We start from the raw sequence: 23,978 nt of genomic DNA, 5'->3' as shown, positions 1-23,978 counted from the left end.
CAGTCAGGTTGCGGGGTTACCCTCCACCCTGACTATTTTTCTTTAGGGCTTCGTGCCCAAGTCCCTGGGATTCAAGCCCTGCAGGTCCTGCTCTAAGCCCATGCTAAGGGACGACCCGCATAACTTTTGTCTAAAGTGTCTGGGGGAGGCTCACCAAGCTGAGAAGTGCAAGGGATTTTGTCCTCGGACTAAAAATGAGTGGGACTTTCACCTGAAGCAGCTCTTTATGGAGGTGGCACTTATTCCCCAGCCTCCACCGGCATGGCAGGACCCAGCACCGAGTTCTTCGGTGCGCAGCACCTGGCAGCGGTAGTGGAGGCGGTGCTGCTGTTGGACTCTGCTCAAGACCCATGCACCACCACTCCCCAGCACCGAAGCCAGCAACATCAACTCGGCACCTCTCCCACTGCCCAGAACCGAAGTGGCACTGAAACCCGGAGAAGGATGGTGGAATTGGAGGACTTGGTGGTGGACATTTTGGCCCCAGAAGGTCCATCAAGGGTGGCCCTGCCTCTCATCAAGACCATCCAGACCGGTGCCAAAACCATCTGGCAGACCCCGGCCTCCATTCCCCCTATGGCCAAGGGGGTAGAACGTAAATACTTTGTCCCCTCGAAGGGGTATGACTACTTGTTCACGCACCCGCAGCCCTGCTTGTTCGTGATTGCGGCCATGAACGAGAAGGAGAGGCACGGACAGCTGGCCCCTGTGCACAAGTCAAAGGATGCCAGCAGCTGGACTTCTTTGGCCGCAAGTTGTATTCTACGGGTGGGATCCAGCTCCAGATTGCCAATCAGCAGGCACTCCTGAGCTGCTACAACTTTACCTCCTGGAACTCCGTGCTGAAGTTCAAGGAGCTTGTGCCTCCGGAGTCCAGGGAGGAGTTTGGGGCTCTTGTTGATGAGGGCAAGACCGTGGCATGGACCTCTTTACAGGCCTCACTGGACACTGCGGACTTGGCCGTGTGTACCTTGTTCTCCAGGATTGCCATGAGGCGCACCTCCTGGCTGAAAGCCTCTGACCTGCCCCCTGAGGTTCAGCAGACGCTGCAGGACTTGCCCTTTGATGGGGAGGGCCTGTTCGTGGAGCAGACTGACTCTAGGTTGCATAGCCTTAAGGACTCAAGGGTGACCATGAAGTCCTTCGGTATGCACACCCCAGCAACCCAGTGGAAGCACTTCAAGCGCCAGCAGCCGCAACAGCACTCCTACCCTCCTCGGCCAAGGCAGGACTTTTACAGGCGGCAGGGGTGGAATGGCATGAGGAAGCCCTCCAACCCTCCATCTGGACAAGGCCAGGGCCCGACCAAACCATCGTCTGGTTCCAAGCCGGCCTTTTGAAGGGACGCCTGAGGACAGTGTACCAGACTTACTGCAGGATCCTTCCCCACCTTTTTTGAATCATTTATCCCATTTCCACCATGCATGATCTCAAATAACTTTGGACCGTTGGGTCCTTCACACAGTGGAAGCGGGATACTCTCTCAAATTTTGATCCTTCCCGCCCTCTCACCCCCTTCCCCGTCCCTCTTCAGGGACCCCTCTCACAAGCAACTCCTTATTCAGGAGGTTTCTGGCACTCCTTACCCTGGGAGTGATAGAGGAGGTTCCGCGGGAATTAAGGGGCAAAGGGTTTTACTCCCATTATTTCCTAATCCCCAAGGCCAGTGGGGGCCTCCGGCCCATTCTGGACCTGCGTGGGGTCAACAAATTCATGGACAAGTTGAAGTTCCACATAGTCTCCCTGGGCACCATTATCCCTTCCCTGGATCCTGGAGACTGGTATGCCGCCCTCAACATGAAGGACACATACTTCCACATAGCAATTCATCCGGTGCACAGGCGCTTCCTGCGCTTTGTGGTCAACCGCGAACATTACCAGTTTACGGCCATTCCACTTGGCCTTTCCACAGCCCCCCGGGTGTTTACCAGGTGTATGTCGGTCATGGCTGCCTTCCTCCGTCAATGGCAGGTGCAAGTGTATCCTTACCTCGATGACCAGTTGCTTCGGGGCCGCACCAGAGAGCAGGTGCAGTCTCACTTCCACCTGGTCAGGTATATGTTCCAACAGCTGGGTCTCCTCCTCAACGTAACGAAGTCAACCCTAGAACTGACCCAGAGGATGGAGTTCATCAGGGCGGTCCTGGACTCTGTTCAGGCATGGGCCCTCCTACCGGATTCCCATTTTCAAGTTATCATGGGCATCATTCAGGGCCTTCAGAGCTTCTCAACCTCGACAGCAAGAGGATGTCTGAGTCTCCTTGGCCACATGTACATGACCTGGCACGCCAAGCTCTGGCTGTTCCAAGCATGGCTCACCTCAGTCTACTGCTCGGGGTGCGACAGCCTGTATATGGTAGTCACTGTCCTGGAGCGGGTCCTTGCCTCTCTCCACTGGTGGCTCAACCCCCTGGTGGTATGTGAGGGAGTCCACTTTCACAGCCCACAGCCTTCCTTTTATCTGGTCACCGATGCACCAGCTCTGGGGTGGGGTGCTCATCTGGGGAACCTTCAGACTCACTGCACTTCAGCTCTTCCTGGTTTCTACTTGTGAGCTATTGGCAGCTGAGAGCAAGTCTAGGGCTGCTCTGACCTGGGTCAGGGGCCACTTCAGGCATGTCTACGTTGCAGCTAGGAGTGAGCTTCCTGGCCTGGGCTTGAGCTCATGCACTAAAAATAGCAGTGTGGACATTGTGGCTTGGGCTGGAAATTGGGATCTCAAGCCCTTCCAACCTCGTAGGTATAAGAGCCCAAGCTCCAGGCCAAGACACAATGTCCATGCTGCTACTTTTAGCATGCTAACTCAAGACTCGCTAGGATAAGTCTGTCTGCCTAGGGTGGGAGGCTCACTTCCAGCTGCAGTGTCAACATACCCTTCGGCTCTTAGCCAGCTCCATACTAGAACCTCTCCCAGGTGCAGTGCCAAGTGGAGCTCAGCAGCACCCGGCTTTCTGTCTCCTCCCCTCAACAGGGACACAGGACAATTCTCTCCCTGGGAACAAGAGGAGAGAAAGAACAAACCACAAGTGACAGATATTAGTTATGCTGCTTAATGCACTGCTGGAACGTGCTCAGATACTATCTATGATTGTGAGAGTGGTATAAGAAACTATATATGATAGAACAGAGTAGAATAAATAAGTGGATCTCCTGTTTTTGTAATTAGCAGTGAAGGGAGAGAAACTATAGAAAAGTAATAATAGTTTAATTGCATATAGAAATGTGGCGGTAGTTGTTTCAGTAAGATAAATATGTATTATTCTACCTTTTTCTTAGACTATTAACAAATGGGTTTGTAAGAGTTCATTGCAAGAACTTGTTGGGTAAACTAAATTACTTGGTTCAGTCTGAAATGGACAATGATGTCCTTTGAAAATCTACAGAATTTTTTTTGTCAGTTTTGGGATATTCCGCTTATTTACATTGTGTAACTTTAATAGGGAGGAAGAAAGTAGGATAAAATGAAGATTTTGATAATGCATATAGAATATTTTCTGTGATCAGCAATAATTCCAGTTTCTAATAACTTCACCTTGATACTATATTCTGATAGAAAATACCATGCTTGTTTTTATTTTTATTTTTCATTATTATTGAATCATGTCACGTGTAGTGTACTTTTTGCTTTGAAACTTCTATGATGACCACATCAAGGAAGTTTCACTCCATTTATATGTGGAAGAAACCACACATTACATCTCAATTGTTTTCTTGCTTTTCCCCAGCCCATGAATCTTGGATGATTGCCAGTATGCCTTCTGCATTTAATAAGTAAAATCAGAAACACTCGGCAGACCTCCAAAATTTAGTGTTTTGCTTGACTTTCTTTTATTTGTGATCTTATTTCTTCTTTTTATAATCTGGCTAAGATGATGGTGTAATAATTTTCCAATATAACAGTAAAATAAAGAAATAATATTTGACAGAAATAGAAGTATGGCTTTAATTCACATTTTTATAATGCCATCAGAAATACAGGAGTGTTGATCAAAAGTTATATTTTCCTACTTTTAATTGGATGGATTTGTAAATATTGAGGAAATTGTGAAGTCCTTGCATTTTATGCAAGTGCCATGGCATATTGTAACTATTTTATTTTTTACTGAAGGTGATTTATATTTCCATCAAAAAAGGGTGGTTGGGTTTATTCATTCGGTATGGACTTTGCTCACAAATCTATTTAAAACAATGGTTGCTTTGTGTTAGTTGACTTTGAATGTTGTGTGCCTTCAAGTTTATTATTGCAATTGAAAATGTGTAAAGAAATCTATTTACTCTTGGTTTTCAGATTGACACATTACCTGTTAGCTTGTCTAAACCAGAGGTTCTCATATTGTGGTCCCCAGGGCACTTGGTGGTTGTTCACAGGATGCTTGCTGGTCACATGATTGTAGATCTCTTCCTTATTTCCCATTGCTAAATTGCTTTAGTAGGCAGCTAAAAAACTATTAAATTCATTCCTAACTCTATTCCGTGTAAGTAGTTTTGGTAGTAGCCACATGGACATTCTGTGATCACAGTGGAAAGGAAGGTGAACTGTGGGATTAAGAGGGAAGGTGTTCACAGGACAGTCTCTGTAGAGATGCCAACCACACATTTAAAAAAATCCTGTTCTAGGTAATCCTCTACCATAGTTAACTATTAGAAAATAAACTCACTTCTTGCACCTGAAGTATTTAATTTTCTTGTTGCAGACCTGAGTTAATACATCCAAGATTTTACATTTGTTTCATGATTCAACAATATCTATTCTAAACAATTTAGTGAATACTGAAACACCATGACATTGTTGAGAGTTATTAGTAACCTTTTCAAGGGCAGGTCCAGGATTCAGTTTTGGTCTGATCCCACAAACATTTACCACTGGGTGTAGTATCTATTACAGTGAATAATCTGGTTGAAGTTTCCAAATAGACAATGGTACGCTCGTTACCATTGGTACTAGTTCCACGGAAGTCAGTCAAACTGCTCACAGAAATCAGTACTACAGTAGAACCTCAGAGTCACGAACTGACCGGTCAACCACACACCTCATTTGGAACCAGAAAGATGCAATCAGACAGCAGCAGAGACCAAAAAAAAAAAAAAAAGAAAATACAGTGCAGTTCTGTGTTAAATGTAAACTACTAAAAAAATAAATGGAAAAAGTTCAGAAAGTTTTGACAAGGTAAGGAAACTGTTTCTGTGCTTGTTTCATTTAAATTAAGATGATTAAAAGCACAGTTTTCCTTCTGCATAGTAAAGTTTCAAAGCTGTATTAAGTCAGTGTTCCATTGTCCACTTTTGAAAGAACAACCATAAAGTTTTGTTCAGTGTTACCAACATTTCAGAGTTCCAAACAACCTCCATTCCCCAGGTGTTCATAACTCTGAGGTTCTACTGTATGCTCAGTAGAATTTCAGAAATGGGCCTTTCTCTAGTACTGATCAGAATTATAATGGGGTGTTAAGAAGAAAGCTTTCGTTGAGACTGCAGACATATTATCTGGTCAAATCTTTAAGCAGAATGTGAACTTAGTAAAAATACTCTTTTGCTCTGCATTAGCATGATGGCTCTCTTTAAGATATTACACACATGCTCAATAATGTCCTAACCTTACGACATTCTTTGATTGCATAAGAAATATGTTCTTTGATGTAGCTTTTCCACACCTGGCTGTTATAATCTGAGTACAGTACAATATCAAAGCAATTGCAAGTATGTGCTGTACATTGCCGCCCCCCAAGTATAGTATAGCAGACAAGTGATGGTATGTAGTGTCCTCAATTCTAGAGAAAGATTCCTGCTCCCTCTGCTATCACTTTGTGCTTAGGTCAAATGAAAAAATAATTTCACTGGGTGGTTAGTGTGTGCTGTATTTTCAAGATGCTATTCTGCCCCACTTAACCCTTCTGCATATACTAATCCACATACACAGATCTGGAAAGGACTCTTATATCATTTGAAAATGTTTATGATGCTCCCACACAACACAAAGACACTTCTATAACCCTTCAACCATTAACTTTATAATGTAGATAATATAAGAATAATCAATAAAATGAATATTAATACGGAGATGTCATTTTACTGGTAGTTCCCAAGGATGGCCTCAAAAGCCAAGCTGCATTTGAAGAAATGAGGGCAAATTACATCAAAGAACTAAGGAAGATGGTCACTAAATGTCCAAGTAACTCTGGACAAAGCTGGCAACGATTCTACCAACTGACTAAGCTTCTGGACTCCATGCACGATGTAAGTATAATCTATTAGGGATCTTAAAGCACATAGGGTGGCATCTTTAAGAAGGGTTAAAGAAAAAAATCTCTCCCTTAAGGTAAACTAATAATTTTTCATTACATTAACCAGCAGGGAAGCAATAGGTAATCAGTTTTTAAAGAGTCTGTTAGAAGTTTCTGGACAAATTTAGGGGAAAATTGCACATAAAATTAGAAAATAAAAACCTTTAAGGGCCAGGTTTTGATACTTTTATTCATGTGAATAGGACCTCACACCACAAATAATCATGTTGAACTCAGCAGAACTATTCATTGAGTCAGGTGTTACCCAATATGAGTAAAAGTATTGGAATCTGGCCCTAAACCAGCAGATGAATGGTGTAAACAATTCATTTTCAGAGAGCAAGATTAGTGAAATATGCTGTGTGGTGTTAAAACTTAAGGAACGCCCATGAGTCAATTCAACTACAAGGTGTTGGATTAGAGTTTCACACTTTTTGTAATTTAAGAACTGGTTTGTTAATAAAATGTTTACTTCATTGTTGAACAAATATGTGACCCATTACAACTGCTAATCTCATAACTCAATCTTTCTAAAACATTTGTTAATGGTTTAGGGTCAACTTGGGTCCCTTGAAGCTTTGCTGAGCTTCCAAATCCAGCATTAATTGAATTTTAATTATTTCTATCCCTCCATTTTGTTTCAAAGGTATTTTGTGATGTAGAGGCTTACCTTGTAACCACCAGTTACAAGAGGCATACCATACCTACTGTCAAGGCTATCAGTAAACACTGTTTAAACTGTATAGCAAAAGAAAGAAAACTCCCTCACTCTATCCTGATGTGGAAAAAAATTTTTTTTTTGTTGTGAGCTGCATGTAGAATGTTGGGCCCTAATTGTAGAAGCTGCATATAAATGTCTCTCTTTTGTACTTGTCTTAGTTTTCATTTTTGTGGACTTAGTACAGTGCAGTGCAGTTTAGGTCAAATCTGTAAGAGCGCCTGAGGTCTGTTTACAGAATGTACATATGGAATTATTTTTCAAATATTATTCTGTTGTTCATTAAAATCTTTTAAAATCTCAGTGGGAGGAAAAGGACATTATTAGTACTGTAGTAATAGCTCATTCTTTAGAGATCCATTTTCATTTATATTGTGCCAATGAAGGATGTTTTACTGTTTGGTTTGAAGGAATGGGTTTGGTGAGGAAAGAAAGTCATTTGCAAGTTATTCACGTATGAATCTCCACAGCAGCTGATACAGTCCTCTCATGCCCCTGCTTTTGTAATATTTTTCATACATTTCATTGAAAGTTACATAATTGTCTTCTGAAATATAGAGTTTGTGTTTTATTTGGTAATTCTTTTGTACTTTTTTTAATAAGGAGAATTGTGTGGATGGGAAGTAATAGCTGACAGAATTCCAAACTTATTTAAAATAATACAGTATTCTACAGTAATTACCCAAAACGCTGCATTAGTATTGTAACCTATAGTGTTTTGATCAATCACTTCAGAATGCCGTGGTATTTTACTTAATTTTTAGTAAGGATCAGAATTGATGATGCCATTTTTATTATATTACTTTTTATTTTAGTATAAGCAAGTTAAGGGATTTTTAAAGAACGTCTTGCTGTCAGCATTCTCTTTAAAACAGCCAGTTGTCTGCACAACACTGCTATTTTATGTGACTTACCAGTCAAGCACTTGTTTATTTTTCTCCTTACAATTTACTTTTTACTTGTATTGGCTTAGATTGTTCCCGAGGATGTGTGTTCCCAAGACTAATCTCAATATCAAAATTGGCCAAATGTTAAATTAATTTAGACAAAGCACATCAGAATAATTTTACAGTAAGGTTGACAAGAGATGAGAAGTGCTCTTTTCCCCTGTAGAGTGGAATTTCTCAGCTTTTATCATGGAAATGAAGGTGCAATTTAAAAAAAAATTTTTTTTTTTGCTAAAATCCTCAGTACAGGTCAATACTTTTCAGCTGTCACCAATATAATTTTAACTTTCATTCCATGTAATTTTAAAGGATCAGAATATACTTAGTCCTGTGAATTCTCTAACCACAGCTGAAATCCCATGTTTGTATCCCTGCTGCAGATACAGCATTGGCATTTGCAACACAAGCCTGAAGGGAGCTCTCTAGAATTCATGCTTATTCAGTCCTGCGGCTGCCTCTAGCTTTTTCATTAGAGCAAGGCAGCGTATCATCATTTGTGGAGTTTACTTTACCCTGGTGTAGTGCTGCACAATCATATAGTTTCTTTGTATCTTAAGACTTGCTTTTATTAACCTTGTTCTTAAATATTCTTTTTTTAAGGACTATATAAAATAAGAAATTTGAATACTGAATGATACTGTATTTGGCTTAAATAATATGAATAACATATAACCAATTAGATGGTTTTATACTGCTCAGTGCTTTCAGCCTTTCATCCACATGGTGAGCATATGTGCAGACAGAAAAGTGCTGAGATGGTGGGGAAAAAAGTTTCAGGAAGAGCAGGTAGGCAGTAAAGTATTTGAAAATATCAGCAACTTTAAGCAATGGCTCATAAAACCTTCAAGCACTGAAAACAAAACTGAAGAACAAAAGAACAAAACCATTCCTGAATGGTTCAGGTGAAGATATATGCATCAGATAGCTGAAATACACAAACACAAACATACACACTCACAGTTTTATCAGCGTTGTGGGGACCAACATAGTTAATCCTCATTTCAGGGATTTTCTTTTTAACAATTGTGACTGTCATAAGCAAATTTCTAATGATTTCATTAAACAGCGTTGTTTGTTCAGAACCATAATGCAGTGAGGCTAGTTGATTCCACTTCCTAACCAAATTGGTAAGGCTCATACCAAGGAATGACCAAGGGTATTTGAGAGAGAGAGAGACCTTTTTTGTAGGTGAACCACTCTGATCAGACAACTAGCAGGCTGGAACATCATAAACAGTTGCATTACACATGCTATCAAAATTTTCATTTGGATTTTCAACATCTCCTGGAGCAAGTTTGCTCTGGGGGCAAGGGTTGTATCTTGACAATCTTTGTTTCATATAAGGAGTTTAATGTATGTTTCAGCAGTTCTCAGAACAAAAGTTGAGTTCAGTTTCAATCTAACTGATATTTAAACAGACTTTGAATTCTAAGTGCTTTTGTTTCGATGCAGCGTCATTAAACCCTAACATGAACATACCCTTTGGCATGGCATGATGAGTATTGCACTGTTGTTTGCTTGTTGATATTTTCAGCCTGATAAAAATAAACTCTTTAAGGACCATGCTGCTGAATTATTAATATTTACGGTTCCTGATGGGAATACTGTACAGCTGAAGTGGATCTTCCCATACGGTCAGGCTGTGAGAACAAAGATTTTACTTCTTTGAAAAAAGCTGATATTGGTGGTACAATACAGTGTGTCATGAATTCACAGAATTACTTTATATGAAAACACTGAGGCTTTGCGTTTGTCCCTGATATTGTAACTAATACTAGGGAGAAATTACTGTGCTGTTACCCAAACTCTGCCTTAAATTATTTGAATTTGTTAATTTTCTAGTTAAGTTGATTATGAAATCATGGTTTCCATATATGTAGTCTTAATCATAATGATACTGTAGGTAAACTTTGAGAGGAGTCAAGCAAGGAGTGACCATAAAATTTCATGCCATAGACACAGATTGAGAGGGATTTCTAAGTGAAAGCACTGGCTCATCTTGCCAGTGTAGGGAAAGGGCTCAGCGTGGTAATGTGCACCTTTGCAGCCTGAAGCAGTTTTTGTTACTCCTGGATGTACAAGGTTATGGTGAAAATCAGAAGGCTGAAATCTGGGTGACTATTCGCCATGAAAATGCCACACTGGCTTGCGGTCCACGATAACTGTGTGGTCTTTGGTGATGGAATGATGTTCATTTCTCTGAATTTGAAGAGTAATATAGGTGAAAGTTTCATAGAAAAAACAAATAATGACAAATTGAAGTTTGGTTAATAGGGAATTAATCTTTTGAATTTCACAGATCTTAAATATAAAGTGCAAATGCAAAGACTGGTTATTGAGACAGTAATCGTTACATAAAGATGCAGGAATCTTAATAAGCCTACTTTAGTCTTAAAAATATTTAAATGCAGTGTGTTTTTTGTGAAACACCCTGCCTGTTCATGAACTAGGTAGAAATGACAATTATTCATTAATGATTAATGCACTAAAGTGAGAATCTCTGTCCAAGTATATTATCAAATCACTCTTAAAAGCCAGCATAGTTAGTTCATTATGTGGATAGCAACTTTTCATGTCTTACTGTGGTTTAGGTAACATTGAAGTAAATATTATGAATTCTGTCTTTATAATAAAATACACAATGTAGGCACCACCACCTGGGATTTATTTATTTAGGGGTGCTTATGGAGCAAGGTTTGTTACATACTCCAAGATACAAAACCACATTTTATTGCATTCTATCAAAGTGAGCTAAACAACTTAATATGATTGGTAGGAGTGATCTATTGTTTTTTTCCTCTGGCAAGAGTGTGACTAATAAGAATTTTGAGGGAACTAGAATTTATTTATTCTATATACTCACACCTAAGCAAGCAAAATCTTAACATCCAAGTAACTCTTTAGTAATTTAATGGTTTTTTTAACAATTAATAATGTCTGTCTAAGATCTCACTGTTTTCTGTTTGTGATATCAGTGGTGCCTTCATTCACACGGCTTATTTAGTGTATTGCCATTCACATAGCTCTAGTAGAGGTGGTATCAGCACTTCCATTATAAACTCCAGCTTTCCACATTTGCAAGGACAATTGTGAAAATACTGAAAATAGAATTAGAGAAAGTGCATACTTCTATATACAGTAACATTTTGATACATTTCAAACCTCAACCCTTTCTTTGTACAGCAATCTTCTAATTATCCTATTATTAAAATAGCCCTACTTTCTTCTTTTCCATTGTGTCATTTTGCGTTGTGTGTTTCATATATGCAATAGACTTTATTCACAGGAAGGAGGAGCCATGACCCAGGGTGAGGCTTGTAACACAGGGAAGCCTAAACACAAGTAGAAACTAAATAAATCCAACTCAGGAAAAAATCAGGGTAAAAAAAATGATACCCACTTACAAGAAAAAGCCTAGTAGCCTGAAAATGCACCTGGTGAGAAGCACTTCCCACATGATACATACAGTGTGGATTGTATTGAAAATTCAGTATTTTTAAGCCTCCCGGTGGTAGACATCATTTTGCGGAAAAGTGACTGAGCCCGCTAATAGCTACTTAGATTAGTTAGTTTGCATCCAGCTTTCTGAAAAGAACTGTGAACATTACACACTTTGCTTAACTCATGGCACGTTCTATTCAGATTCTCATCCTGTGTTCATCTGTGTGGTATTTGAACGTTCTGCATTAACAAAGGGAGGGGCCCTCCATGTGGAAGGAAAGATCCAGCTATCTCCATGGCACTTCCCCTCCATCCCTACCCAGCCACCTCTCCACACTGTCCATAGAGGGAGAGGTGATGTGGAAAAGGAAATGCCTAGTATTATTTCCCTCCTAGCCCCACAGAACTTAGCTGGAAAAGTAATACAGTTCCAAGTTGTATTATATTTTCACTCTCTCGCTCTCTCTCTCTTTCCCTCTTCCCCCCACAAAGTGAGTGAAAACAGTTCCAAGTTGTATTATTTTCTCTTTCTCACACACACACACTCTCTCTCTCTCTCTCTCTCTCTCCCTCCTCCATCCAACGAAGTGAGTTAAAATTCTGATTTAGTAATATTTTACACCCCCTTGGCATAAGTGATTAAACAAGAGAAAATGAGATTCAGACCACTGATCTAAAACCTGTCAAATAGGCTAAAATCAGCCCAGTGTAAATGGGTAAAATCCGTTGAAGAAATCAGGGCTCTGCAAATTACATGCGCAATCTTAAATCTTTCCACTTGTGTATATGCATGCTATAGAGTCTTTAATTGCATGATCATGTACTCGCTCACATTATATAATATAATACACCTTTTTTTCTTACTAACTTGTTGGTAAGAATATAAATAAGTCGTGCAAGATGCTCAAAAATGATGTAGGGCTCTGCAGGATTATTCCCTCATGTTGTTTTACTGGGGTCTGCATGGCTTAAGTAGATATATACAGTAATGAAAATGTGTGTATGAACATATATATAATTTAAACAATATGTTACGGTATTTGAGAACATTTCTGATCATGTAATTAAAGTCTGTATCATAATGCAAGCACATATGGGAGTAGAATTAAGTCGTGCATAACTTTTAGTCATTTGTAACTTTAAAGTTGCTCTAACAGGTTTTTTTAAGTAGAATATTCTGTAGCTTTTAGTCAATGGAGCAGCACATGAAGACAGGTGAATGTACAAAGCTAGATGTGCCTGGCCATGGGGAACAATGATTTAATGAACTGCAGTGGGAAAATGTGCTAAGATTCAGGTCTCTTGTTTGCTGGCAAACACAAGGTGCCCAAATCTATTCTGTGATTTTGTCCACACCATTCTGACTTTGACAAGTGATGTCAGTTAGTCCAAGGCAGAAATGATAGATGACTTAACATACTGTAAAAAGAAAAGGAGTACTAGTGGCACCGTAGAGACTAGTCCTCCTTTTCTTTTTGTGAATACAGACTAACACGGCTGCTACTCTGAAACTTAACATACTGTAAGACTTTAGGAGATAGTTAGACAGTTGCTATTTTTGAAATGCCTGTTCTTTTTCTAATATTACTACTAGAACCCAGTATTTGTTTGTAAGAAGAAGGGCATGCACAATTTAATGAATTGTATCTTTAGCTTTCTGGTTGCCCTCCAGCCCATCTCTTCTATAGCAAAGAGAAATTGCAGTTTGTGATTTTCTGTCATAGAATTGCAAAAGACAGAGAAAAATATCCCATTTTAAAATGTCTGAAGGACAGAGCTAAATACATTACAAGAAGGGGACCACAGCATTCATATACGCAGGTGTAGACCAGAATGAAGAATCTAATCTGCAATGAAGAAAAATCTGTGTGAAAAAGGAAGTTTAAGAGACAGTCAGACTAGTGTCGTCAGCGCTTTGAGATGTACTATATTTTTTCATTGCCAAAATAATAAAGACAGCTTTCTGCCTTTTGGCATCCCAGCCTAAATTGCTCTTCTTTTAAATGTTCAAGGGGGCCATGTTATATTGGGATTTCAAAATGGAAGCCACTCTTTGAGGAATCTATGCTAAGGTTATCTCCATGCTTGCCCTCACTGGTCAGAGTTGGCTGAAGTATTCTGATCAAGATGAAATACAAGTTGTAAGATGCAACATTTACCTAGATAACCATGTGGAAAACTACAGTTGCAGTTTTATAGAAAATACACCTTTGCCCTTAATCAGTTTAGGGCCATTCTGAAATTTTCATGTATAAAACTCTCAATCCATTCCCCACCCCCGGAGCATGGCATTAGTTGTGAAATATATTTATATAATGAAAGGTGTAACCCATCAAAATGGGAAGGCAGTTACGAATGATTCTGTGATAAGATTGGAAAAATAAATATTTATTTCTCTGAATTCTGCCTTTGCAGTAGTGAGCTGGATGAAGTAAACTGATGGCCAGTGACATGGATAAAAGTAGATGCATTTAAATGTTATAGCTTTATCAGTTAGCACATGCATATGAATACTGCAGACCCTGCGTCAGTACGGTAATATGCACAGTGCCTGAGCGTTCACTCCTTATCAGGCAAAACTTATCAATTTCAATTGGAGTTCTGGATTGGGCCCCCTGCGTAGCTCAGTAAAATTAACTAGATTACTTGATGTACTGAATCTCTGATCACCTGGAAAGTAAGATGCAAAAAATATGGGTAGATTTTCCTGAAAATTTTCCTTGGGGCTGAGGAAGAGAGCAGAGGGCTTGATTTTCATAGACACTGAGCATCCAAAACTTGAATGCAGGTTAATGGGCCCGTAGTGAAATCAAAGAAAAGTGCAGCTACTCAGAATGTCTGCAAGTCAAACTTATGGTATCTTGGTTTCACTCCATTCCCCATTTGCTGATTTTGACTGCATGGGTGAAGCAGTTCTGATTATCTATTTTTTTCCTGAAAAGGAGTTCTCAGTAGAGCTGATGTTTCTTGGTACTATTCCAAGGTACTGTTATTGTCTACTTGTGGGCACAATTCATTTAAAACATTTTTTAATAATCCTGTGTGCTTTTTTGCATTTCAGCTTGTTAGTGACTTGTTAGAATTCTGTTTCTACACCTTCCGAGAGTCTCAGGCACTGAAAGTGGAGTTTCCGGCCATGCTGGTGGAAATCATCAGTGACCAGTTACCAAAGGTGGAGTCTGGAAATGCCAAGCCCCTGTACTTTCACAGGAAGTGATGGAAAATGTCTTAATAGAAGAACTTTGCCTTAAGTTTCCTTGTGTTATTCCACACCCATGAAGGACCCAAGAAACCACATTTTAAACGTGCTATTTACACTTGTTCAGCAGCCTCTGACTAGTCTCAAATCATGTGAAGGGTTTGGAAAACAGTTGATCTGGATTTGGCAAGACCTAGATGTTTGAAAATTAACCCCTTACTCCAAACACTTAGAAAATGTTCCTGTTCCTCTGGATGAAAAGCCATATCTAGTCAATAACTCTTTGATTTTGATATTTTAACAGATGGGAGTTTTAAATATGCCATGTAGTTTCTGGTATTGTTTGCTTGTTTTAAAAGGGTTCAAGGACTAATACAAACTTTTTAAAGCTTACCCCTTGGTTTGCACATAAAACGTAAAGTCAATATGGGGCATTAATATTCCTTTCTTGTAAAAATATATACAAAACCCCCCTAAAGTGTAAAGTAATAACAGAACATTTGGTGTGGAATACTCGTTATCCTCACCTGCGGCATTTGTTATCCTATGTTATCCATCATAGGTGATACACACTGTGTTAAGTGTCCATTTACTATTTAATTAAAAAGGATAAGATGTTAAAACAAATGCCTCAGTTTCAGTTTATAGTATCTATTGTGCTGGCTTTACAAATAATTTTTCGCAGTCTTTTGCTGTACTGTACATTGCTGTATGTATAAATTGTGAAGGACCTGAAATAAGGTGTAAGGAGCTTTTGTAAATGAGAAAAAAATCTTTAATGGTTACTAGGATGAATGGGAAAGTATTTTTGAAAGAATTCTATTTTGCTGGAGACTATTTAAGTACTATCTTTGTCTAAACAAACAAGGTAATTTTTTTTGTAAAGTGAAATGTTCTGCATGCATAATGAACCGTTTACAGTGTATTTAAGAAAGGGAAAGCTGTGCCTTTTTTTAGCATCATATCTAATTTACCATTTTACACGATCTGTTGTAAATAACCACACAACCTTTTTCAGTTGTATTTAAGCCTACTTTTCGGTACATTTTTCTCCGTTTTTGTCAACTGCTTGCAAGTATATGTGACTTCAGCTCATTTTAGGAATACTGCTTCATATTTCTGTAGGAAACTACACTATGTTGTGTTTGCAGCTTTATGGTGGTTTCATTTAACAAGACATTACAGTCTCTTAAAAGCTTTTGCCAGCTTTATGATGTGGTGAGTTTCTGCCCTCTACTCCAGATTCCTCAAGGAGATAAAAGCAAATCATAGGATGTGAAATGATTTTTTTTTTCTTTTTCAAAATTAAAGTTTTCCAAATTCTTTGTTATTCCTTTTCATTTTGAATGCACGTAACCTTAAAGGTCCAGTTGTCACCTCTGATTTAGGAGAGTGAATTCCAATAATGGTTAAGGGAACATTCAGATCATTACAGTAAGTATACTGTATATATTTTGATTGGGAAGGATGAATGTACGGTGCTGGCAGATTATCTTGGTGGGGTTTTTAGTTATAAATTCAAAACATTAATGTAAAAATGTAAGCAGACCTACATCTAAACAGATACTTTCACTGTGAACATTTCTATCTTAGTTATCAATTTTTGTCTCAAAACCGTGTCCTCTGGTGTAAGGAAGGCTATGAAGATGCACCTTTCATGGGGTGACTTTCACAATTTGTAAATAAATACAAAATTCTGGAGTAGAATAGAGACGAGATGAACTTTTCTGAACATCACTGTTACTATTATATATACACTAATTTGAATAGAATAATTTTTCAGAGAGTCATGATTCCTAAATTGTCTGTCTGGGCAACAGTGACATTTTTGAGTTACAGCTGTCCCTTGACCAGTCAGAATGTAGCATTCTTATAAATGGTGATCTAATAAACTCACCCACTCTTTCTAATTCAAAACTCCGAGGTGTGCTTCTGGCACATGCAACATAGAGTCAACACTGCTTGTCTTTTTAAATGACACCTGCCTTATGCAATGGGTAATCTGTAGAGGCTGTATTCAGAGAGGGGGATCTTATATATAAATGTATACATACATATATTATTTGCAATTTTGGAAGTCTAATTCATAGGTAGATCCTTAAATACAATCAACTGACCTGCACAGCAATATGAAAGCCACATGTCCAACGTGATAAATACACAGCATGCAGAATGGTTGTTTACAGTAATGACATGGTCAGATATCCTTTACTTTTTTTCTCTCTAAATACTGATAATGGAATTTCAAAATAGCCAGGTTTGGGGTGAATACAGTCTGCAGCAGCTTTTTATATTAACAAAGTTACTAGCTCCTTTTCTATCTCTAAGTAACTTTGCTTGGTTAAAATAGCAAAGCCATATTCTAAACTTCACCGTTAAATGCCTGTCCCAATACAAATTGTTGTCTGTTTGCTCTTTTTTTGTACCTTATTGCTTTTAATCTTGGTTTGGTACAATTCATAATTCACAGAAACTTCATATAATTACAAACACACTAAATTAGTTTTAAAAAGCAATTTATATCTTTATGCAAAAACGTATGTCTGTCTTTGCAAACAACTGTAAGAAGATTACAATAAATCCTTTACTTTAATCACCTGTTGTTTATGAAACCATTCATTGATTTTTTTTGCTAGAAATCATTCAATAGATATAATTGGATACAGATGTTTTAAGAGACAGTACTCTCTTCTCCAGAATACTTATGCAGAATAGCCATCTCACATTAACTAACCAAATCTACAGCAAAAAATATAAAATACTGTTTTAGCTACAACAAAGAAATGAAAGTATTTTGAACTTGTTTAGAATGAAATAGGCATTTGTCTCCTGCAAAATATAAGACAAACTCAGTGAAATTTCAAAATGTCTGTTTTAAAAGTGGGCTTATGCTGATTGCATTAAATAATGTTGTTGCAAGGAAAGAATGGGGATAGACCGCAAGAACATTGCATACACATTATAAAATGTAAAATAGTTTTAATGTACTGCAGCAGGTATTTCAGGAATACTAGATCACATTGTGCAAATGTTCAGTTGCACAAAATAAAATAGAAAGGCTCAAGTTTGCAATATCAAATTCTTATTAAAAAGATACTTTACAATCAAGCTAATTCATAGGGTGGTGTTTTCACTGACTTGTATAAACGTGTATGAATTTAAAACAATCTACAATTAATGCACTTTTAATTGTTAAAGATTTGACTTTCTTTTTGTAGAGCAATGTTTTCAGCTGGAGGTCAATGACTTGATAAAATAGACAGCAGTTCTGAGGTCAGTGGAATGTTTAAGAATTCTTGGAGTTTAAATAGATTTTTGGATGAAAAATAAAAGCAGTCAGCACTCTGGTGTAAACAGTAAAATCTATGCATAATGATGCATTTATAATTAGGGGTTTGCTTCTGTATGGTTAAAGCTTTTTAAATAAATAGAAAATATTGTTTGGTCTTTGTTAATGTCTGCAAGTACACTTTTTTAATATAAATTGTACAAATATACATGGATTAAAATGGTTTGCAAGTATTCCTTGCGCTTTAATCTTCACTAGTGGATGGTGCATTGATTTCCTTGGAAACAAGCCTGTGTTTACTTCCAAACAATCTATTTAGACAACATGAAATTAATTGCAGTGTTACATAATTGTTGTCATTCTTCATGCACATTGAAATCTATTTTTTACAAGCCTCTTTATAATGGTGGGTTGTGGTGGCGCTAACATCCACACACTGCCTGTTGAGAGGGCAGGTGCTCAAGGAGCGTGGCAGGTCCCGCCTTGGGAGCTTGCTTAAGCAAGTTGGGCAACTGTGTTTTCCAGGAGAGCTGGCATGAGACTGACACGGAAGGTGAAGCATGTCTCATACAAAAGAAACGTGAGTGACAGACAAAATGATGAACTACGAAAAGGTTTAGCACAATAAAAGCTGGAGTTAGGCTCTTACCTGTATCTTCACTTGGAATATACTCTCCTACAATGGCTACTTATTATTGTCCACATAATTAGAATTTTCCTCAGTGCACGATTGATTGCACAAGTTCAGAATGCTAGGAGTGTGCACTCTAATCCTCTGAATTTCAGGCAGGAGCAGCAACAATCACGTTGCACCAGAATGTTTTGGTGCCAAGAAATCTTAATCTTACCCTACATCTCCGAAACTCGTTCAGCAGCAAAGAATAACAGTGACCTCACAAGTGGTAAGGCAAAATAACACGCCTCTTCCCCAAATGCTTGGGTGGTGCAACAGTCAATTGTGTTGATCTGTGAAGGTTGTGTGTTTTGGAGTACCAGTTTGATGAAGTTGGGGTACATGTTGGTTATTGGCAGTGCTTAATTTGTAACTGATGCGGCAAGCCTAGAGGTGCTGGAGCTCCGCGCTGGTTTTGGGTGTCTGTTTGAGATGGAAGTAAAAGCTTTATGGAGTGTTTTGGGGCATTGTGGCCAATACAACTGTGGAAAAGAAATGTACAATTCTCTTCCCTTAATTTCCATTCTTTTAAAGTTTTGGGTAGATGGGAAGTGTCCTACCTCTACTTTTAAACTGTCACTAAAGGCAAATTTTGTTTGCTAATATCAACAAGGGTGACTCGGTGCTGAACATATATAGACCAGGACGACCTGCATTCAGCCCTGTTTCAGAAAACCATGTCAAGCCCCATTTAGTGTGGTTTATTATAGGGAACATAGGTAAGTTAGTCCTGCACTGGTACAGCTGCAGCCTTGCTGTTTAATTAGACAAGGCAGCTGAGACTGGGACAGCAGGCACTGGGGGAGATGGGGTGGGAAACCAGAGAGAGAGTGCGTGTGAGAGTTAAGGGGGCCTGAGTTATCTGCATGGTGCAATTGTGGAGACCCTCATGCTGAAGTAAAGAGCAATGTACCAGCATGGAAGGGCAGGACTTGTCTCCACAGTAACTCCTCACTTAAAGTCATCCTGATTAACGTTGTTTCGTTGCTGATCAGTTAGGGAAACATGCTCATTTAAATTGTGCAATGCTCCCTTACAACATTGTTTGACAGCCATCTGCTTTGTCCACTGCTTGCAGGAAAAGTAACCCATTGCAGCTAGCTGGTGGGGGCATGGAACCAGCAGCCCCCCTATCAGCTCCCTTAAGTTCCCTGTGCAGCAACAGCCCAGCAGGCTATCAATTGCCAGCAGTTCAGCTGTCCCTCCCCCGATTGCCATGTGCTGCTCCCCAGAGCCTTGTGTTTGCTGTGCAGGGGAGGGGGAAAGAAGGGGGCTAATGTCAGGGTGTCCCACTCCCCCTTACTCCTTCCCCCCACTTACCCCTTCCATATAAAGCAGGGTGGGAACAGGACGGAGAGAGCTTGCTGGCCACAGCTGCTGTCTCAACTTTCTGATCTTTTTAAAGGCAATGTACTTAGAATGGTGTCAGCATACTTAAAGGGGCAATGCACATCTCTCTCTGTCTGCTGTGCTGTCTCCCCTCCCTCCATTTGTGCTGCCTTGTAGAGTGTGACGCTACATTAACAACAGCCAAGTGCTAGTTCATCATTTAGCAGTAAGGCATTCCCTGGGAAATATCCCACCCTCTGACTCCACAATCACCATTGCTGTGTACAGTATTAAATTTTGTTTAAAACTTGTACTCTGTGTGTGTGCGTCTGTGTGTGTGTATATATATATATATATATATATTTTGTCTAGTGAAAAAAATTTCCCTGGAACTGAAACACCGCCCCCCAATTTACATTAATTCTTATGGGGAAATTGGATTCACTTAACGTTGTAGTTATGTTCCTGAAAAATGTGACGTTAAGCAAGGATTTACTGTAACTAAACCAGCAGTCATTCCCCCCTTTAGTTATTTTGGTGCTCGTCTGTGTGTGGTTACTTAATCCAAAAGAAGAGTGCCCTACTTCAAGATTACATGAGTAAGACGGGACTTATTATGTTAAAACAGATCACACATTGTGTCCACACACACACTTGCACTGAAGTAACTGAATATGTGAATTACAACCAATTTGATTATTTCAGTTCTAGTTACGTAGCCAAGTTCTGAAAGCTCTGCAGCGAGTCCTCTGCTGTATGTGAGCAAGAATGCGCCTGGAAGGGGGAGACGGGAAACCTGCCATGAAGAGCATTAAGACGAATGATTTTCTCAGGCCTCTGTGTAGAGTTAAGCACAGAGGATTCTACTGAGCCTGAACTTCTAGAGCCAAGGCAGAATAATGGAGCAAGAGCCTGCCAGCACGGGAGGGGAGATGAACTTTGCCTAATTACTGTCATATACTGAAGTTTCTGCTGATCAAAGAGGTCCCAGCTCCTGCATTCATTGTTTGGCCTAGGGTCCAGGCACTTACCCTTGTTGTTGAGGACAAAAAGACAGTCTGAGCAGAGCACTGCAGCCCCTCTGGAGACATAAAGCTAATTCCATCTTTTCTACCTGATTCACTGTCATAGAGGACAACACTGGTCTGAGAGGGTCCCAAAGTAAAAGAAACAAGGTTAGTGTGTGTGAGAGAGAACTTTCACCCACCTGACAGGCGAGGAGGATGGACTAACTGGGACTCCAACAGGAGCACAACCCGTACCCATGCTACAACACTAGACCACCACTGTGCGGAACCAGCTGCCGAGAACCCAGCAGTGTTCTGCTAAAGAGAAGTGAAAACGGCTGCAGTGCTGAAAACCTGAGAAGATAGGCCTTCGTTCAGCTACGAAGAGGGGCGGGGAACAAAGGGGCAGTCAGGCTATTTCTTATGGCCACGGGAAGGAGGAGGAGACAGCAGCAAGCCCGGAATCAGGCTGCAATGGCTGACACAGAGTTGAAATAAAGCAGTGTGGAACCCAAACCCCACACCACAATTAAGTCTATGAGACTAGAATCAAATCTCTTAGGAGAAGGGAGTAAAAGGCCTCAGAGGCAGTGTTGTTAGCTTGCCCAATGGGGGAAGGCTCCCTTGAACACTTTATCTTTCAGTGGGGATCAGCACAATTAGCATAGACTACCCTGAAAAGTGCTCTCCTTCTGGCACTGGCAATTGTGCAGGATAACCACCGAAAAGCTAAATAGTGGCACACTCATAGATGACTCTCCCTATTCTTGTCACTGGAGTCAACATTGTCATTAAGCAGGTCTTGGAGGGAAAGGAGGAATTGGATTCTGAGAGCTAGACCCCAAGCTTCCAGGAAAAGAGGCTTTTTTTATTATTATATGCTTGGAAGAAGTCTTTCCTTATGTATCTTTTAACTTTCACAATTCTTTGTCTCTTCGATGCATGATGTCCTAACACTGTCTGAAATACTGCACAAGAGTAGGGTGACCAGACAGCAACTGTGAAAAATTGGGACAGGGATGGGGGTAATAGAACCTACATAAGAAAAAGACTCCAAAATCTGGACATCTGGTCACCCTACACAAGATGGATGGAGAGAGGGAACACCACAGACAGCGGGGCTACCGCTCTGTTACCAAGAGCTACCAATACTTCATAGGCTTCTCTCAGCAAGAATCAGAGTGTAAGCCAAGGTGGAAGACCCTTCCCACCAGTGCCAGAATTACCAGAGCTGAATTCTTAAAAGTAGTAGGCGGTGTGTTTAACTCAGCCCAGTTCAAGCCCAGCATACTCATACCTTGCTTTTACAAAAGCCACGATGAATTAGGAATGAAAAATGAAATTAGCATTACCTCTCCTACCAGGAACTAATACACTTAACAGGGTCCTTGTCCTCTTCTTAGGGTTGCTTGGAACTGGCATAGATTTACATGAGCTACCAGAGGCAAAAGAACCTCAAATAAGAGGAAGCTCAGAATAGCTTATGCAGGAGTCTGCAGACCTGAAGGCAATGCAGCAAACTGGATCATAGCAGTGGGTGAGGTGGCACTCCACAAGTTAAATCTCTTACTACTTTTCCTCTACCTTTTTTAACCCACTTCAGTTGTATGCTAGACCAAGAACTAAGGCATTTGGAAGACAGTGCAGGACCAAACACACACTGAGCCAAAATATTATGCACAGTTTGGTGCTATTGCTTGTTCACAAATGAGTGACTGACTCCATACTTTAAAAAGATTTTAACTTTGACACAACTTTTAGCTATCCCACCGACCATACTAATCATCAACTGGTATCCGTGGGAACACAGAGTCAAAGCATAGCCTTATTCACACAGTGCATTGCATTTATGGCCAACGCTTTTAGGACGCAAATGAGTTTGCGCAGGTGTAGTCCCATTGGTCCTTTTGTTGTGATCAGAGACCAGAATACCCAGCCAAACACTGCTTTCCAAACCTATGATCTATTGCTCAGTGTTATCAGAGGGATTATTTCCTTACTGTTGTGTCACGGGACAGATTAGAGCGCTTGATCTCATTACAGTAGTCCTACACCATCTTCAGTATAACCTCCCAGCCAGAATTGCCTTAAAGCTGTTTGGCAAAGCTCACCACCCCCTCAGACACAGTGACATATACTAAACCTCATAGCTTGGAAGAGTTCCATTTGGACCACAACACCAACTCAGCCCACCATCTGGAGTTCATTTGTGTATACTCGGAAGATCTGGGCAAAGGAATAGATAATGGCATTGCATGAAAACTTTTATTTAAAAAGAAAATGAAAGAGCATTAACTACTCCTGTTTTAAGACTAGTAACTTAATATATCTGCAATATTTTTTGGTTTGCAAAAATAGTCAAACCACATGAAGCTCACTTTAATGCAGTGTATTAATCTTAAAAGGCCGTGTTATTTGTGCATTTTTTTAAACAAGAGGGGAAAGAGAGAAGACAAATTGCACTCAGCACAATGGTAACTACCTTTCATCGTATTTTTATCATGCGGCACAGAATTGTGAGATATACAGTTCACTATTGGCCTAGATTCCGATACCTTTCCCAGGCACACTGATGAGTACCTTATTGCTCAAAATGGGGCTACTTGAGGAGTAAGATACTACTCAGTATAACTATGGGCTGCACAGGCCCTGTAGGACGAATAAGGCTTGATTCTATGCTCTTTGAAGTCAATGGTAAAACCCTCCTTGACTTTTAATGGTTCAGAATCTGACCTTACATCCTGAAACATATCTAGTAACATGGCAGGGTGAGAATAGGGGCCCCTGCTAAGAGGAGAAGAGGGACACAGAATTCCTGGCATGGAGGCAGAATGGGCAGCAATGGTGTGTGTGTGGTGCAGAGTGCCTGCAATAGCAAGGGATGGAAGGGTGGCCCACAGGGAGCTTGTGGGAGGAATACAGGGAGACCTCTTGTGTGCAATGAGCTCGTCCTTCAGCATGTTACCCTGTAGTTGTATTTAGCAGATGTTAATGAAGTCAGTAAGTAAGTTGTTTGCTGTGGGGAATGTTCTCCCTAACTCATAGCTGTTCTGAATCAGCAGTGCCTTCCTCTTTACTGATTCTGCACACACACC

At 40.0% G+C, this 23,978-nt stretch overlaps 1 protein-coding gene across 6 annotated transcripts in view; it reads left to right on the top strand.

Annotated features, from left to right (window-relative positions):
• NR3C2 (nuclear receptor subfamily 3 group C member 2) overlaps positions 1-18,122 on the top strand; it is a 276,432-nt gene extending 258,310 nt beyond the window's left edge. For all 6 annotated transcript variants that reach the window (XM_048846913.2, XM_048846911.2, XM_048846908.2 and 3 more), the window contains 2 exons: positions 6,076-6,233; positions 14,448-18,122. In XM_048846913.2, the coding sequence (XP_048702870.2) occupies positions 6,076-6,233; positions 14,448-14,603 (314 nt within the window). In that variant the 3' untranslated portion in view covers positions 14,604-18,122. The remainder of the gene's footprint in view (positions 1-6,075; positions 6,234-14,447) is intronic.
• Positions 18,123-23,978: the final 5,856 nt, after the last annotated feature.

This window comes from Caretta caretta, chromosome 4 (assembly GCF_965140235.1).
Source record: "Caretta caretta isolate rCarCar2 chromosome 4, rCarCar1.hap1, whole genome shotgun sequence".
In the NCBI taxonomy this organism is placed as follows: domain Eukaryota; kingdom Metazoa; phylum Chordata; order Testudines; family Cheloniidae; genus Caretta; species Caretta caretta.
Note: the sequence above shows the minus strand (reverse complement) of the source record. Positions and strands in the feature narration are given on the sequence as shown.